Genomic DNA, 17,821 nt, shown 5'->3' on the forward strand with positions numbered 1-17,821 from the left:
AACTGCAATGACATGCTCTAGAAGCAATAAACGTCATAAAAATAATTGTAGATTTTATCAACGTTGTTACAACTACATTGCTGCTGCAGTTACTGCCTGATCTATTATTTGTTACTTCAGAATTCTCCGCGATGCGTTGTTCGTGATGAAGTCCTATCAGTTTTCACTGTATTCAACATCCTTGTGTCTAAGTTTAAACATGCAAAACATTTTTAGGACTGAAAAGACTGAATCAATGTGTAACTAATGAATGAATGGGCCTTGGCTCAATTAACAAACAAACTGCATCAAGTACAATACAACGATAAAAACGATTGGATCTCCTCTCAAACATATGCTCAAAGTGCAGAAGGCATGTCTTTCAGAACAGTCAAAAAAAGAGTTTAGCTAGGAATTAAAAATATGTATATAGATTCTACACTCTATTGGCACGTGGTTAAAGAGGGCCAAACACCAGCAGAAGAACTTGGGTGTCAAGGCCTTCTACGTGCACAACAAATTTCGCTATAAATTCGGACGTTAGGCGTTGAAAATCCGCCACCTGGTCAGCTTACGTCTCCGGTGATTTGATTTGAGATGCCATCTTGTGAAAATTGATATCAGTTCCAAAGAGACAAAGGATACTTGCACTGAATTGGTATAGAGAACCCATCTCTGTAGCAAAATGTGTTTGTCTTCGTCCTCGGAAAAGAATTCAACTTCCTAACAATTCTGCACAAAGACATTTTTGTCAAAGCCATGCACATACATTGAAAAGCTCATTCCAAGCACATATACTATGACTCAACCACAATGGCCAGAGTTTATACAATTTGGATAATAAAAAAACATTATACGAAAAGTTCAACACAGCATACTGAGAAGATAATCCAGCTACCAACTTCATTCTTTTAAGTAAATTATAGACAAGGAAAGATCATAAAGACAGGTTGGTCAAAAACTCATTATGCTTGTAAGCATTGGACCTACCCAAAATATGCACCAACATCAGAATAAAAACCAGTTACCAATACAGTAAGACAAGAGTCATCAACATTAACAAAATGCCTGGATAACTATTCTTAAAATACACAGTGCAGCCTCTTAATCAAGTACTCTACTCTACCCATGCACTTCTTTAGAAAGAAAGGTTCTACACTTATACAGTGTTCTCCCATGCAGCATTAAATTGCTCAAGTATTGATTTTGAACCAAAGGTAAATAAATGAGTAATTTAACAAGTCATAACAGTATGTTGTTCCTTCAAAAAGTGTGGCTTTGACTCAATTAAAAACACCACAAACACCACTCATCCCTTATTTTTTATGGCTTTTGAAATAAGTCTCCGAATATTTATCTTTTATATGATCCATTTTTCGTTGACAGAACAATAAATAGAAGAATCATGAAAAGCAAACATTTTGGGCTTTTCTTCTAAAGCAAATTTATTACTCTCATCAACCTTAAGACATATAATACATTTTATGCACTTGAAGAAGCTAGATGTTAGCACTTTAAAAAAACTAAACGCATAAATTGACATCAACTTAATTCACTTTATCATACAAACCCAAATATAGTATATTAATTAAAGTCTCGGAATTGATTGCTAAAAAAGTAACCACAAAGGCAAATCGTAATTCCAAGGATTGAAAAATATTGGCAATTGATGTCGGTGGAACCTAGTACCTAGGAGCATGAAACGACAAGGCAGAACGCAAAACGACGCAATCAAAAAGAGCAAGGCGACGTTATTAAGTTAACATACCATCCACTGGAACTGGGCCGGCTCCCGCGGCCCATGATCCCCGGGGCGTCCGAGGCGACAGGCCTTCTCATCCTCTCGTGGCCGCCACCGGACTTGGGCCTCCCATTGGGCCGAAGCGATTCGGGCCCGGGCGCCTCCTCCCTGGGCACGAAGCCGGGCCGGAGATGCGGCGGGACGAACTTGTTGGTCTTGGGCTGCGGAGAGGGCAAGTCCTTGTCGGGGTTGATGGGAACGGGGAGCGAGGAGAGGGGGGAGGTGGTTCCGGTTCGACCCAAGGGCCGGAGCGAGATCGCGTCCGATCCCGGTGCGGGGCGGGCCTGGACCGGGTTGGGTGGCGGCGGCTGAGGCTGCGGGGTGGGGGGCGTGATGGGTTTGGGTTTGGGTGTGGGTCGGGTTAGGACGAGGATTCGGCCATGGGGTTTGTTGGGGGCGGAGACGGCGGAGTAGGAGGCGGAGGATGAGGAAGAGGAAGGGTTCTTATGTGGGTGGCTGGTGTTGGTGCTTGTGGTTTTCTCGTAGATGTGGTTGAAGTTAATAGAGGCGTATTTGTTGTTTTTTGCCATCCACCACCACCTTCCAGAGAACAGATCCAAGATGCCTTCTCACTTCTCAGAGATGAACCAACTACAGGGCAATCAATCAAATCATTTGTGTCATTCGGATTGGGATTCTCCTCCTTTCCTTCATTTACCAACCGCCATTTGGGCCTTCTTCTTTCCTTGCTCCACAATTACACAAAACAACGCCCAAGTCCAAAACTATTAAATTAAGGCTTGAGGCCCAAATATAAATACCTATTGTGATGTTGAGCGATGGACATGGCCCTTGGTCCCTGAGAAATTGGGCCAAGTAATTATGGATTGCTTAATCAGATCGTATCATCACTGTGTTTCTGACAATGATACTCGATGTGTTGATTATTTAGTGCTTAATGTTATCCCACGTGTTATGTCTACACATGCCAGGCTGCCAACCACCATTTTACAACTGTTGCTTATTGTCCAAACTCCCCACTTGTACATTCATACGATGTTTATTCTTCAACGGCCCTCTCGCACGTAATCATTTAATCAACAATATTGTTTCAATTCTTTAGACAATCAACAATTCTGTAGAAACTATAAAGGAAGACTAAAAACATAACCCATCTCCTAATAATGTATAGATCCATGAAAAACTCTTCATGTTTTTAAAGCACATATTGTCAACTCAACTTTATATCACTGACACCTAAAAGATGCTGCCCATTAAGTTTTGTAATTGGAAATACTATTAGGTTTGACTTGATCATATACATGCTGGCCGCTTCAGACTTTCACAGTATCAAAACTTTTTATCATGATGCGAACCAACCAATAACTGGTTTCATTTTCATTCTTTTAACAAGACGAGACTATTCTATATATTCTTCTCTCCCTGTCTCCTTCATCATATGTCCTACCACTCTTTGTGCATTTTATACTTCATTTGTCAACAACCAACACGAAATTCTCGTTAATATAATTTCTTTTTTTCATGCCACAAGTATTCTTCGATTTATAGAGTTAGAGACTAATTTCATTTGTATTATTGTAAATGTTAGATTAATTATACTCATACTATATATTGTAATTGTTATATATGATTCGACAAGTTTTCACTCAATAAAAATGAAATACATATTCTTTAATAAATAGATTATTTGCACAACGTGTATAAGCGTAAGGTAATTAACCAGTATTATTATGAATGAGCCAGCTCATGCCAACAAGGTCTCAACCTAACACACACACAGCCTAGTCAAATAAAAACCCTTTCAGTCCTCCACACACCAGCACACCATACACATATGATCACATATCATCACTAGCAGCACCTCAGCTCTCTTGTTGTTTCACATTATAACATGGCCTCCACCCCTCTCACTCTCATTCTCCTGACCCTAACAATCTGCCTGAGAGCCCAAGCCCAAGCCCAGGCCCCAGCACCCTCCCCCTCGGGCAGCCTGAACCTGACAGCCATCCTGGAAAAAGGTGGGCAATACACAACCCTAATCCGGCTCCTGAAGGAGACCCAACAACTGACCCAAATCGAGAGCCAACTGAAATCAAACTCGCAGGGCTTCACTCTCTTCGCCCCCACCGACAACGCCTTCATGAACCTGAAATCCGGCGCCCTCAACGGCCTCAGCGACGACCAGAAAGTGAAGCTCATCCTCTTCCACGTCACCCCCAAATACTACTCCCTCTCCGATCTCTTGACGGTGAGCAACCCCGTGAGGACGCAAGCCACCGAGAAAGAAGGCACGTGGGGGCTCAACTTCACCGGAAAGGGACAACAACTCAACGTCTCCACCGGCGTCGTCGACACGCCCGTCAACAACGCCCTCAGGCAGCAGTTTCCGCTCGCCGTTTACCAGGTCGACAAGGTGCTGCTGCCGTTGGAGCTTTTCGGAGAAAACCAAAAGTCTCCCTCTGCTCCTTCTCCCAAGTCTTCCAAAACTTCGCCGGAAACTCCCACCGTTGCCGCCAAGGCTGGTGGAGCTCCTTCTCCTTCCGGTGACCAGAAGGACACTGCGCCTCCCAGGAATTTGGCTCTTGGGCTCGTCCTTGCTGGGCTTGCCTTCTTTTGCATGGGGGTTCTCTCTTGATCATCACACGTACATTGTAACTTCTGTATCTTTTGCTTTCCAATATCTTCTTCTTTCTCTTTTGCATGGGGCTTCCGTTTGTTTCTTCAGACTCATTCTTTGTATTTAATGCTTCTTTTGTGTTCTTTTTCACATGTATTTAGTTTAATGCTTGTTTTATATTTTGGATCACGGGAAGAGTTTGTTTGATTGTAAGGAAAAATAAAACACCTACTTTAATTTTTTGTTTTTTATTTCACATCCAAAACACGTAAATAAATAAATAAAAATTGATGCTCAACCACTGTGTGTTATGCTTTCTTTTCTTTGTTTCTTCTTTAAATGCTACCAACATGCTGCGTTCCCTTTAATTTGATTCAGCTTTTAGCGTTATTGTTAATTTTCCATTTTTATATATTGTTTTTTCTAAATCTTATGAACTACGAGTAGTATTTGATTTTAATGTAATTCACTTACATTACAGTACTGATTAGTGAAATCTCAGTGGGTGGAGGAAATTAACCAAATTATCCGCTCAACGCCGTGTTTGGTACGAATGGGTTTTGAACAAAATAAGCGAATGCTAAATAAGTTTTTGACACAAGACTACAAGAGGATGGTGGGACAATGTATACATAGTTGTAAATAAAATGTTATTATATAATTCCAAAAGGACAAAAAAGTAAGTATAAATTTTGTTTCCTAACGTTTTTCAATTTACAATTATGCGTGTCTTTCAAGAACTTTTCTTCGAGGGGTAAGGGTACAGATTAAAAATAATAATTAACCAACTTTTTTTTTACTGAAAATTACAATAAAGTTTCTTGTGAACATGTTTTCTTAAAAAAAAAATACATATATTATTTTTGAATAATCTAATAAGCATTTTGAAGACACTTTTCATTATTTTTAGTCGAGATGGATGGTAAAATTAACATCAGAATATAACTTACACAACCCCATTGTAATTCAATTTAGTCAAGATGTGATGTCCTAATTACAAAAGGATGGGACCAAAATTCAATTATATGGTTGAAGAATAATGCACTATTTTCCTGAGTTGTTTAACCCACCCTTGACATTAATATTCGCATCTTGTTCAAATTGAGAATGGATTTGTTACGCTACTGGATAGAAAGAAACCAAAACTTAAGGGAATGCTAAACAAGAATTGAAATCCAAATTCATCATGTCATTTCCAAAAGAAGTCTCAACAATATAACAAGATTAATATGGGCTTTACACAAGGCCCAACACATGAAAATCCCAATATTTACTGCATTAAGAAGTCTCGGGTCCACTCTGGCAACTTTGTTTTACGCTTCAGTCTAGCCCGCTTCCTATCGTTACTCTCCGGCCCAACGTGGACCTTGTCCTCAAGGTCAGTCATAGGAACCCCGTGATTGGTTGCTTGGGTAGAGCCATGGATTGACGCTAACGTGGCTGCTGGTGATGCATTTGTGTTTCCTTGTGATGCATCCAATGGTGCTCCCACAATGCACGGGTGAGGCAAACACGTGGTAACAACAACACGTGAGTCATTAGAAAGTGCCACAGACGAGGTTGTCTTGGGAAGAGTTTGAGTACGCGTGGCAAGTGTATTGGAAGACGGAACGTGAGAAGTCCGTGTAAGTGAAGGGGTCCCCTCTTTGAATTCATTTGAACGAACTAGAAACGGAGGAGATATCGTATCATCAACGTTGTTCTCCCCCTAAAATCCAATCTCTTTATCTAATGGCAAAGGTGTGTGATGGAGCATCGGATCGTCACCCACATATGGTTTCAACCGAGAAACGTGGAACACGGGGTGGAGTCGCGAAGTCGTCGGCAGATCTAACTCATAAGCCACAGTTCCGATCCGACGATAGACTTGAAACGGCCCATAAAGTCGACGAGCCAACTTCTGACCTTTACGGTGGCGAAGAGAGCCTTGGCGGTACGGCTGGAGTCGCAGCAGCACCCAATCCCATTCGATAAAGGTATGATCCCTCCGCTTTTGGTCAGCCATCCTTTTCATTCTTTGTCTTGTTGCCCGCAAGGCATGTTTGATGTCAGATAACACTTGCTGGTGGAGATGTAGGAGCTCAGCCACCGATGGCGAAGAGGGGTTGTCTGTAAGGAAATCCACCGTGGTAGGCGGATGGCGCCCATACATAACATGAAACGGCGAAGTCCGGATGCTTGAATGGAAGGTCGTATTATACTAGAGCTCCACTAAGTGAAGATAAGCAAACCACGAACGTGGACTGTCAGCTACAAAATAGCGGAGAAAGCCTTCCAATGTACGATTGGTCACCTCGGTTTGGCCATCTATTTGTGGATGGTATGCAGAGCTAAAGCAAAGTTTAGTCCCAGCAGCTTTGAAGAGGGTCTTCCAGAAAGTGCTAAAAAAAATAGGATCTCTATCGGATACAATAGAGCGAGGGAAGCCATGAAGTCAAAAAATTTCCTGCATAAAGCGGTGGGCTAGCTGGTTGGCGTTGAAGTGAGTGGGCATGGCAACAAAATGAGCCGCCTTGCTTAAACGGTCGCACACAACCCAAATGACAGTATAACCATGAGAACACGGAAGACAGGTAATGAAATCCATACTAAGATCTTCCCAAATTTTGTGAGGTATAGCTAAAGGTTGGAGTAACCCCATCTGTTTCTGTGTAGGGATCTTCATGTGCTGACAAACTGTGCATCTACGGACAAACTGTAACACCCCAGTTTTTATTTCATTTTATTTATTTATTTTTTAATTGAGGGTATTTTGGTAAATTTATAAAGGTTTAGGGGTGATTTAGTAGCTTGGAACGGACTGTTCCGAAATTGGAACGGGTCGTTCCAAACTACCAAAATGTGTGTGATTTAGTAGCTTGGAACGGGCTGTTCCAGAATTGGAACGGGCCGTTCCAAACTACCAAATTGTATGTGAGTTAATAGCCCAGAACGGGCTGTTCTCAAGTTGGAACGGGCCGTTCCGGACTATTAAAAGCTGTCTTAAACTCTAAGTGGGAACGGGCTTGGAACGGGCTATGGCAGTTGAGTAATAAATGCACACCAGAACGGGTCGTTCTGGTTTGGGAACCGGCCGTTCTGGGTGTGATTTTTGCCCACGATTTTGGGGTCCAGAACGGGTCGTTCTGAAATTGGAACGGGTCGTTCTGGCGAAGTCTGAGGCCTATAAACTGAGCTGTCTGCCACTCTGAAAAAGCACACCTCTCATTTTCTGATTTCTTTTCTTCTGCTCTCTCTTCTTTTCCCTCTACTTTCTACTTCAGACCGAGGGGAACCCAGCGAGGGAGACCAACTAGATCTCGTATAAATTCAGCTTCTACATATCCAGGTACGGGGGAAAAAGGAATTATTTATATGTAGAGTTACATGAGGGAATTGGGTAGAGGAAGAATCTCTTAGGACTATGAGTAATTTTATAATTTATTCTATTTGGAGAATTATTAGTATTATTTGATTCTGTATATATTTAGGACTAAAAATATATGTTTAATTTGTAAAAATGATGCTATGAGAGAGAAAACGAAATTATAGAAAAGTGCCCGTAAGTTAGGTTGTGAAAAATTGGATGATTTCTGTTTGAGGAATTGATGATCCCATTAGATTCTGTATGTGTTGAGGATTATAAATATGCTAATAATTTGTAAGAATGATGATATGAGAGAGAGAACGAAATTGTAGAAAAGTGCCTATGAGCTAGGTTTTGGAACAATTGGGGATTTTACTGTTTATGTTGAAATTATATTAAATTGGTAATTCTGTTGAGTATTATATTAATTTATTAATATTATTGTTATATCAATTGATAAAAATTGATGATTTATATGTGAATTGCTTGAGGTGTATGAAACCCTTATTTTGTTGGACTTATCCGTTGTGTGTATGTGATATGTTATTGAGTTATAAGATGAGATGTGATGAATGTGAATATGATTATGATTGAGGTTCCTCACACTAATGACTAGGGATGGCACAGCCCCTGGGTAAGTGATGCTACAGGGAGGGCGTGATCCTAGCATGGTGTGGGATGAGTAAGACAGTTAACACGTATCACTTATGTCAAATATGGCAGCCCTGACATAGGATTAATTGCAAGAGATTGTGTGGATTGTGATGTGATTGTGGTTCCTCACATCAATGACTAGGGATGGCACAGCCCCTGGGTAAGTGATGCTACAGGGAGGGCGTGACCCTAGCATGGTATGGGATGAGCGAGGCAATTAACCTGTATCACTTATGTCAGTTGTGGCGTGACCTTGGCATAGTGTTAATTGTAAGATTGTGTGAATTATGAATGTGAAAATGATAATTTTAATTGTAAGATTTGAGATGAATGAGTTTGATTATGAATTGTGATGTGAAGATGATGAATGATTGATAGAATGATGATATATCTATAGAAATGCTTGTAATTAATATTTCATGTTATGATGAGATGATGTTGTGGATTTCCTCGTGTGCAGTATATATAAATGTTTTCTTTTCTCACCGTGCAAATTGTGGATGTTTTAGGTGAGGAAGATCCGGCTACGAGTGACATCTAGAATGCCAACAGTTGAATTGTGGGGATGCTCTGATATTGTGACATCGGGGCATAGGATTTTTTTAGAACATAGGTTTTTATATGGATTTGGAATTGTAAATGTTATTTTTAAAAACAATTTGTAAACTCTTGCGTTTCATTTTTATTATTGTGGTTATTGAAGAATAATTTTGAAGATTCTCATGTGAACCATTTTCCCGAAATTAAAAAAAAAATTATTTGTAAGTTTTCATTATTACAATATATGTGTTGGGGTAGTAAGGGTGTCACACAAACTCTTGAAGTTCTTTAGCCATGGTCGGCCAGTAAAATGAAGCTGTTATACGATACAAGGTGGGCTTGTATCCGGAGTGTCCTGCCATTGGGGAACTATGGAATTCCTCCATAAGCCTTGTTCGACAATCAGCGTGGTCAGGCACATATAAACGATGATGAAAATAGAGTAAGTGATTTTGAACTCTATAGATATCACTATTGTCGGTTGACTCCAAACACCGTTTAACTAAATCTTTGCCTGCCTTGTCCTGTGTAAAATACTCACGCCACTGTTGGAGGTATTAAGGAATGACCGAGGAAATGGCCAACAACATCACATTCGAAAATGGAGGTGGAGGTCGGGACAATGCATCAGCAGCAAGGTTATGTCTGCCAGGCCTATACAGAACCTCAAAATCAAAACCAAGTAACTTGGATAGCCAACGCTGTTGTTCTGGTGTGTGTAGATCCTAAGTGAGCAAATGTTGGAGACTCTGCTGATCCATGATGATCTTAAACTTTCGTCCCAAAAGGTACTGTCTCCACTTATTTACTGATTCAATAATAGCATACATTTATCTCACGTAAACTGATTTTGTTTGCATTTTCTTCCCCAACTTCTTGTTAAAAAACGCCATTGGATGATGGTTTTGGGATAATACGGCATCGATGGCGACGGCTGAAGCATCAGTTTCGAGGACAAAGGCTTGGTTGAAATCTAGAAGAATTAGTGTAGGACTATTTGTGATTTGTTGTTTAAGCTCTGTAAAAGCCTTCTGGGCTGTCTCATTCCATTTGTATGTAATAGCCTTTAGAAGGTCGATGAGAAGAGAGGCTAACGATGCATAACTGCGAATAAATCGCCGGTAAAACCCAGTAAGCCCCAAAAATCCACGCAAAGCAGTTAACGTGTGTGGCACGGGCCAGTCTTGAATGACCTTGATCTTCTCAAGGTCAGGGAGGACCCCTATCCCGGTGATAATGTGACCTAGGTAAGCAACAAACTGCACTCCAAAAACACACTTAGATAATTTGGCCTGATAATGATTTTCTGATAGTAACTGCAAGATAGAACGTAAGTGAAATAAATGGACCGTAAATGATTCACTATAGACCAATATATCATCAAAAAATACTAAAACAAATTTTCGTAAAAATGGTCTAAGTAAATCATTCATGGCCGATTGAAAAGTGGAAGTAGCATTTGACAGACCAAATGGCATTACTAAAATTTCATAGTGGCCGTCAAATGTTCTAAAAGTTGTTTTCGGAATATCTGGTGGGTAAAGACGAATTTGATGATACCCAGATTGCAAGTCGAGCTTAGTAAACACCTTAGCATGGCCTAACTCATCCAGTAGCTCATCAATAGTTGGGATAGGAAATTCATCTTTAATGGTCAATGCATTAAGAGCTCTGTAATCAACGCAAAAACTCTATTATGGATGTAAACTCCCTGGGATCTATAAACTTTTTGAATTTTATTAACCAAAGAAATACGACTTTGCGCTACAGTTAGCTCAGCAGCAACCAAGAATCCCCAAGGAATGCCAAGAATTCTTGTTATACGCCCGTTCCAAGTATCAACTCTTTTTTCTAGGTTCATCGATATTGAATCAATCGAACGAACTTCTAATACCTGTTCCACTTTTGGAAGACCTTGTGTTATATCACCTGATCTAGATTTTTCATATATAAATGTAACTAATATATCTCCTTCAGAAAGTATTTTTCCATAATGGCCATGAACAGTTGCTCCTGGAGTCGCCAAATAAGGGTTAGCCAATCTTATCCCTACAGAATCCATTTGAACAATTAGAACTTGACCCAATTTTAAGTGTAGTGCATTAGTTCCATCTTTCTTTTTAATAAGTAGGACTGGGGAGAAAAATGGGCTATTGCTGGGTTGAATGATGCCATGTGTGAGCATGTCTGAAATAAGTTGAATCATAATGTCTTTTTGATAATGAGGATAACGGTAGGGTTTAACATTAACATGATTAGAGTTAGGGGTGAGGGGAATATGATGATCATGAGGTCGAGTAGGTGGTAAACCGGAAGGTTTGGCAAACACAGAGGCGTAGGAGTGGAGTAAGTGGGAAATGTCGGGGTGAGGATGGTCCAAGGTCGTAGAATCTAGCTAGGTGGAAACGGAGGTGATAAATAACAAATGGAATTGGGATATTGATTGTTGATGAACCAGAACACAAAATTGGTGAAATGAGGCGGGGCTGAGACTGGTAGAGTCTTTAGTGATGGTAAGTTGTTGGTTTTGGTGGGTAAAGGAGAATGAAGGAATGGAAAAATCAGCAGTTACCAGGCCTAAGGTCCGCAACTAAGACAAGCCCAAAACTATATCAGCACCTTCAATGGGTAAAACATACAGTGAAACAGCAAACTCATGTGTTTGAATCATAATAGGTACTAAAGGGCAAACATGAGAACAAGAAATATGTTCTCCATTTCCAACCATAACTTTGAATGGAGTTGTAGGAATAGTAACCAAATTCAAGAACTTAGCAACGCGAGGTTGCACAATGTTGTGCGTGCTGCCGGTGTCAATGAGGATATGAATCTTGTGGCCATGAATTTCACCTTGAAACTTCAGATTCTGGGATGTTAGTTGACCTGTAAGAGCATAGGTAGATAATTGAAAATGAATGCCGGGGTCAGAGGGGGTGGAATCCTCTATGATTTCCTCAACATTTCCAGGTTCCTCAGGAATGGGAATAGAAGAATCTTCATCATCCAATAACAGCAAAAACTTTGGAGTAGCACATTTATGGCCAAAAAAATATTTTTCGTCACAATGAAAACACAAACCAGTGGCACGTCGTTCATGGAGCTGTTGTTGGGACAATTTTTTTATTGGTATAGGGGAGGAAGTGGGTAAGGGAGTGGTTGGAGGAGTAGGCTTATGTGATTGTATTAGGGTGGGTGAGTTGGAAATTGTAGAAGGTGAGTTGGATGAAGTTTGGGAACGAGAGAAACGAGGTTTAGAATCTTGCAATTTATCCTCAATTAATTTTGCTAACCCCATGGCTTGAGTAATAGATTGCGGTTGTAAAATAGCCAATTCACATTTGATAGCAGGGCTTAACCTCGATATGAAACAATTCAGTAAGGAAGTTGAAGATAAACCATAAACCTGATTAGACAATTTTTCAAAAGCAGCCTGATAGTCTGCAACAGAACCCACCTGACGTAACTTATACAGATCTTGCTCATGATTGGCATAGATTGATGACCCAAAACGCAATTGCAAAGCATTAGCAAAGTGTGACCAATCGCGCAATTGTTGGTTACCATGCATCCATTTAAACCAACTCAGGGCTTCCCGCCGCATATAAAAACCTGCAATGGAAACATGTTGCTCCCAAGGAACTTGATAAAACAAGAAATATTAATCAGCCTAAAATAATCAATCAACAGGCTCAGATCCAGTAAACTCACTAAGCTGCAATTTTGGAGGACGTATAGATAACCCCAAAGGAGGACTAGCAAAATGCATCTGTGGGGGTAGGTAACCTGGACCAGGGATGGAAATAGGTATAGAAGTCGGAGATGACATGCTCGATGTAATTGTGGGTGGAAGTGTGGAGTGCAAAGTCGGTGAGGGTAACTAAACAGGCAGGGTAAGATTAGACGAAGATGAGGGGAAATGGGTGGGTGGGGTAGGGCCAGAAGTTGAAAGATGTGGTAATTGAGTTAAAACAGTAGATAAAATGGAGGTGAGGGTTTCGTGATTGGTGGCGTGTAATTGCGATTGAGAATCAAATTGGGATTGTAAGGAAGCTACCTGTGCAGTGAGAATGGAAATGGGATCTTCCTCACCCTTATGAGGTTTAGGGTCAGAGTCTTTGGAAGATCGGGGAGGCATGAGGACTAGATGAAAGCACCAATTGTTACGCTACTAGATAGAAAGAAACCAAAACCTAAGGGAATGCTAAACAAGAATTGAAATCCAAATTCATCATGCCATTTCCAAAAGAAGTCTGAACAATATAACAAGACTAATATGGGCTTTACACAAGGCCCAACACATGAAAATCCAAATATTTACTGCACTAAGTCTCGGGTCCACTCTGGCAACTTTGTTTTATGCTTCAGTCCAGCCCGCTTCCTATCAGGATACATCTCGACTTAGCTAAGATGAAGTACTGTAAAGAGAAGGAATACTACTACTAGCTGTTAGATTAACTACATCACCACCAAAAATGTAATATTAAATTAACAAACACTTAATAGTGCTTATAGTTGTTCCGCTACATGTGAGTAAATTAGTTAATTAATATCTACCCAGAAATCAATGATCCACAATGCAAGTTGGTTAATAGTCTAATGGTTGTAGCTTTTGTTGACATTCAAACAAGGTTAACAAATATTATGGTTATCCATAGGTTTAACATTTATAATGAGTTAGTTAACCTCTCACACATACATTGTGGCATATTTAAGACCCTGATTTAGTGAGAGTAATATATTTTTAAAATAAAAATTATTAATATTATTATTATTATCATGGGAAGGATTAAAATGTGAGGTAAAATGAAATGTCTAGTTAAATGAAACAAAGATTTTAAAAAGTTAAAAATGGAACAAAAGATAAGAAATATATGGATCAATAAAAAATTATCTCCTTTATATAAAACTAGCGGGGCCGAGGCACTTCGTGCCTCTATATGAATTTTATCTCTAACTTTAAAATAACGCTCAAGTTGAATAATTCATTGTTAACATATAATTTTATAAATAATTTTACACAATATAATATGATAAATTCAATCATTGTTCATTGATGAAGTGCATAATAATCAAAACATGATAGAAGGCCATTTCATATAAAATAAAAATTTATGTTCTACATAGTTATATTTGCAATAATGGAATAAAATAATATATATAATAATCAAATGCAATTTTTCCATCATAATTTTTTTTAATAGGAAGATCAAATAATGAATTCGCTTCAGGACGATTTATAGCTTCCCTGCAAATTATGAACGAAATTAACGAAATTAAATGTCAATAAATAATAAACAACATTTTAAATAAATAATAATTAAATTGCATAATGTCATACCTTTCGAGAATAAATTTTAATTCTTTATAAAATACATCGTCCATAATTTCTTTAACTTTAAAAAACTGCCTAAACAAATAATATAGTGTCAAGTATCAGTAAGAGAGATTTAATATTTGATGTAAATTTTTATAGGTTACGAAAAAAATTACCACAACCTCAAAAATTTCATATTAAAAACGGATTAAATGTGAGAAAAACATTTTATTTATTATGTTTAATTTTAAATAATATATATATATATATTTATTTATTTATTTTTTATTTAGTTAAATAAAAATAATTAGTTAACATTATTTATTTAACAAATTGACCAAATTTAATATTTATTGTAAAAATTACTAAGATAATTACATGGTATAAAAATGACTAAACTTAATAAGTTATTGTAGAATTATTTTGTATTTTAAATTTAAAAATTTTAAAATAAATGAAATTTGAAAATTAATAACTGTACTTTATTATTTTAAATTTTTGAATAAATTTATTTGATTCAAAGTTTTAAAATTTAGATTTGAAATTTTCACACTATTAAAATTGAAATAAAATTTCGTGTTTGGCATAATTTAAATTTGACTTTTGAATAGCTATTTTAAAATTAAAATTGTTGAAAAAATAATGAAGAAAAATATAAATCATTGTTAAAAAGGACTAAACTTACATACATAGTTAAGTAAATGTATAAAACAATTAATTGTTAGAAGTTATAGTTAATTATTGGTTTGTCTTTAGTATGCAAAATACCAACTATTAATAAATACCCATAAAAATACCAACAATAATGAAGATTTAGAAGAGAGGAATAATACAAACCTTATAGCCGTGGATCTGGAATTAATAAAGCCTAATTCCGTTTGTCTTCAAGAAATCGGATGTGGACTCTGGATACGGTTCAAGACACAAACAAACATTAGGCTAAGTGTAAATTACATTTATGGTTATTATTTTGAAAGAAAATCATACAGACAATAACCTGGAAAAAAAACTACAAAATTAACAAAATATCATTTTGAGTCCGTACATGCGATGATTTTGTAAGTAAAAAAAGTAATAAGGAAATCGTAACATACGAATATATAATAGTTATTAAAATCATATAATCCATTAAATATTTTTTTACAACTACACATCATGAAAGTGATCGTATCATCCTCTACGAAAATATAGGACCGAAAAAATAGATAGGCCAAATTTTTTTTTTAATAAAATATTGTGAACCTTTGAAATTTTTTATTAAATCAAATTTTCAAACTAAAAACATTAATTTATTATTTTAAATTTTTGACTAAATTTATTTGATTCAAAGTTGTAAAATGAATATTTGAAATTTAGACACTATTAAAAATTAAATACAGATAAGATTTAGTTATAATTTAAAATTATATTTTTAATATGTTTTGTAAATTTAAAATTGTAAAAAAAATAATGAAGAAAAATGGAATTCATTGTTAAAAAGTACTAAACTTACATATTTAGTTAAAAATATGTATAAAATAACCATATTTTATTAAGAATTCAAATTTAATATACGCCTAATTTTAATTGTTAATTTTTAATTTTTAATTTTTAATTTTAAATTTCAAATTATAAATTATACATTACAATTTTTAAACTTTAACTTTTAAAATTTAAAATTTAAATATTAAATTTTAGATTTTAAATTTTAAATTTTAAAGTTTAAAGTTAAATTTTAAATTTTAAATTTTAAATTTCATATTTGAAATTTTATATTTTAAATTTTAAAGTTTAGTGTATAAGTTTCAAATTTCAAATTTTAAATTTTAAATTGTAAATTTTAAATTTTAAATTTTAAATTTTAAATTTTAAATTTTAAATTTTAAATTTTAGATTTTAGATTTTAAATTTTAAATTTTAAATTTTAAATTTTAAATTTGTATTTTAAATTTTAAATTTTAAATTTTAAATTTTAAAGTTTAAAGTTTATAGTTTAAATTTTAAATTTTAAAAATTACAGTTTAAATTTTAAATTTTAAATTTTAAATTTTAAATTTTAAATTTTAAATTTTAAATTTTAAATTTTAAATTTTAAATTTTAAAGTTTACAGTTTAAATTTTAAATTTTAAATTTTAAATTTTAAATTTTAAATTTTAAATTTTAAATTTTAAATTTTGAATTTTAAATTTTAGATTTTAAATATAAAATTTTAAAGTTTACGGTTTAAATTTTAAATTTTAAATTTTACATTTTAAATTTTAAAGTTTAGTGTATAATTTTCAAATTTCAAATTTGAAATTTTGAATTTTGAATTTTAAATTTTAAATTTTTGAATTTTTCATTTTGAATTCGGAAATTTTAAATTTTAAATTTTAAATTTTAAATTTTAAATTGTAAATTTTAAATTTTGAATTTTAAAATCTAAATTTTAGAGTTTAAATTTTAAATTTTAAATTTTAAATTTTAAATTTTAAATTTTAAATTTTAAATTTTAAATTTTAAATTTTAAATTTTAAATTTTAAATTTTAAATTTTAAATTTTAAATTTTAAATTTTAAATTTTAAATTTTGAATTTTAAATTTTAAATTTTAAATTTTAAATTTTAAATTTTAAATTTTAAAATTTGAATTTTAAAATCTAAATTTTAGAGTTTAAATTTTAAATTTTAAATTTTAAATTTTAAATTTTAAATTTTAAATTTTAAATTTTAAATTTTAAATTTTAAATTTTAAATTTTAAATTTTAAATTTTAAATTTTAAATTTTAAATTTTAAATTTTAAATTTTAAATTTTAAATTTTAAATTTTAAATTTTAAATTTTAAATTTTAAATTTTAGATTTTAAATTTTAGATTTTAAATTTTAGATTTTAAATTTTAGATTTTAAATTTTAGATTTTAAATTTTAGATTTTAAATTTTAGATTTTAAATTTTAGATTTTAAATTTTAAATTTTAAATTTTAAATTTTAAATTTTAAATTTTAAATTTTAGATTTTAAATTTTAAATTTTAAATTTTAAATTTTAAATTTTAAATTTTAAATTTTAAATTTTAAATTTTAAATTTTAAAGTTTACAGTTTAAATTTTAAATTTTAAATTTTAAATTTTAAATTTTAAATTTTAAATTTTAAATTTTAAATTTTAAATTTTTAATTTTAAATTTTAAATTTTAAATTTTAAATTTTAAATTTTTAATTTTAAATTTTAAATTTTAAATTTTAAATTTTAAAGTTTAAAGTTTAAATTTTAAATTTTATATTTTATATTTGAAATTTTATATTTTAAATTTTAAAGTTTAGTGTATAATTTTCAAATTTCAAATTGAATTTTAAATTTTAAATTTTAAATTTTGAATTTTAAATTTTAAATTTTTGAATTTTGCATTTGGAATTCTGAAATTTTAAATTTTAAATTTTAAATTTTGAATGTTAAAATTTTAAATTTTAAATTTGAATTGTAAATTGTAAATTGTAAATTTTAAATTTTAAATTTTAAATTATAAATTTTAAATTTTAAATTTAAGCAACGATTGTTGTGATATTAAAAACATAAGTTCAGGAATTAACATAGTTTCCATGGTAAACTTAGTAATTTATTGTACAAATATTTTGAACCTTAATTTTGAGCT

General features: G+C 33.9%; 3 protein-coding genes across 3 annotated transcripts; 1 reads left to right on the forward strand and 2 right to left on the reverse strand.

Annotated features, from left to right (window-relative positions):
- Nucleotides 1–240: 240 nt before the first annotated feature.
- On the reverse strand, nucleotides 241–2,429 carry LOC109810368 (proteophosphoglycan-like protein). Its single transcript, XM_020373811.3, has 2 exons — nucleotides 1,748–2,429; nucleotides 241–711 (listed from the first exon to the last, which is right to left on the reverse strand). Coding segments are annotated over exons 1-2 (564 nt in total). The 5' UTR covers nucleotides 2,311–2,429; the 3' UTR covers nucleotides 241–710.
- Nucleotides 2,430–3,513: 1,084 nt separating this feature from the next.
- Nucleotides 3,514–4,656, forward strand: FLA13 (FASCICLIN-like arabinogalactan protein 13 precursor). The gene has a single exon (XM_020373869.3). It carries the CDS (start codon nucleotides 3,633–3,635, stop codon nucleotides 4,374–4,376), a length of 744 nt encoding a protein of 247 aa, XP_020229458.1. The 5' UTR covers nucleotides 3,514–3,632; the 3' UTR covers nucleotides 4,377–4,656.
- Nucleotides 4,657–9,728: 5,072 nt separating this feature from the next.
- Nucleotides 9,729–12,724, reverse strand: LOC145952505 (uncharacterized). The gene is made up of 3 exons (XM_083064876.1): nucleotides 12,607–12,724; nucleotides 11,538–12,507; nucleotides 9,729–10,569 (listed from the first exon to the last, which is right to left on the reverse strand). The coding sequence occupies exons 1-3, from the start codon at nucleotides 12,722–12,724 to the stop codon at nucleotides 9,729–9,731; spliced, it is 1,929 nt and encodes a 642-aa protein (XP_082921002.1).
- Between the last annotated feature and the right edge of the window lie 5,097 nt (nucleotides 12,725–17,821).

The sequence above is a fragment of the Cajanus cajan genome, chromosome 10, assembly GCF_000230855.2.
Source record: "Cajanus cajan strain Asha chromosome 10, NIPB_CcT2T_4, whole genome shotgun sequence".
Lineage (NCBI taxonomy): Eukaryota > Viridiplantae > Streptophyta > Magnoliopsida > Fabales > Fabaceae > Cajanus > Cajanus cajan.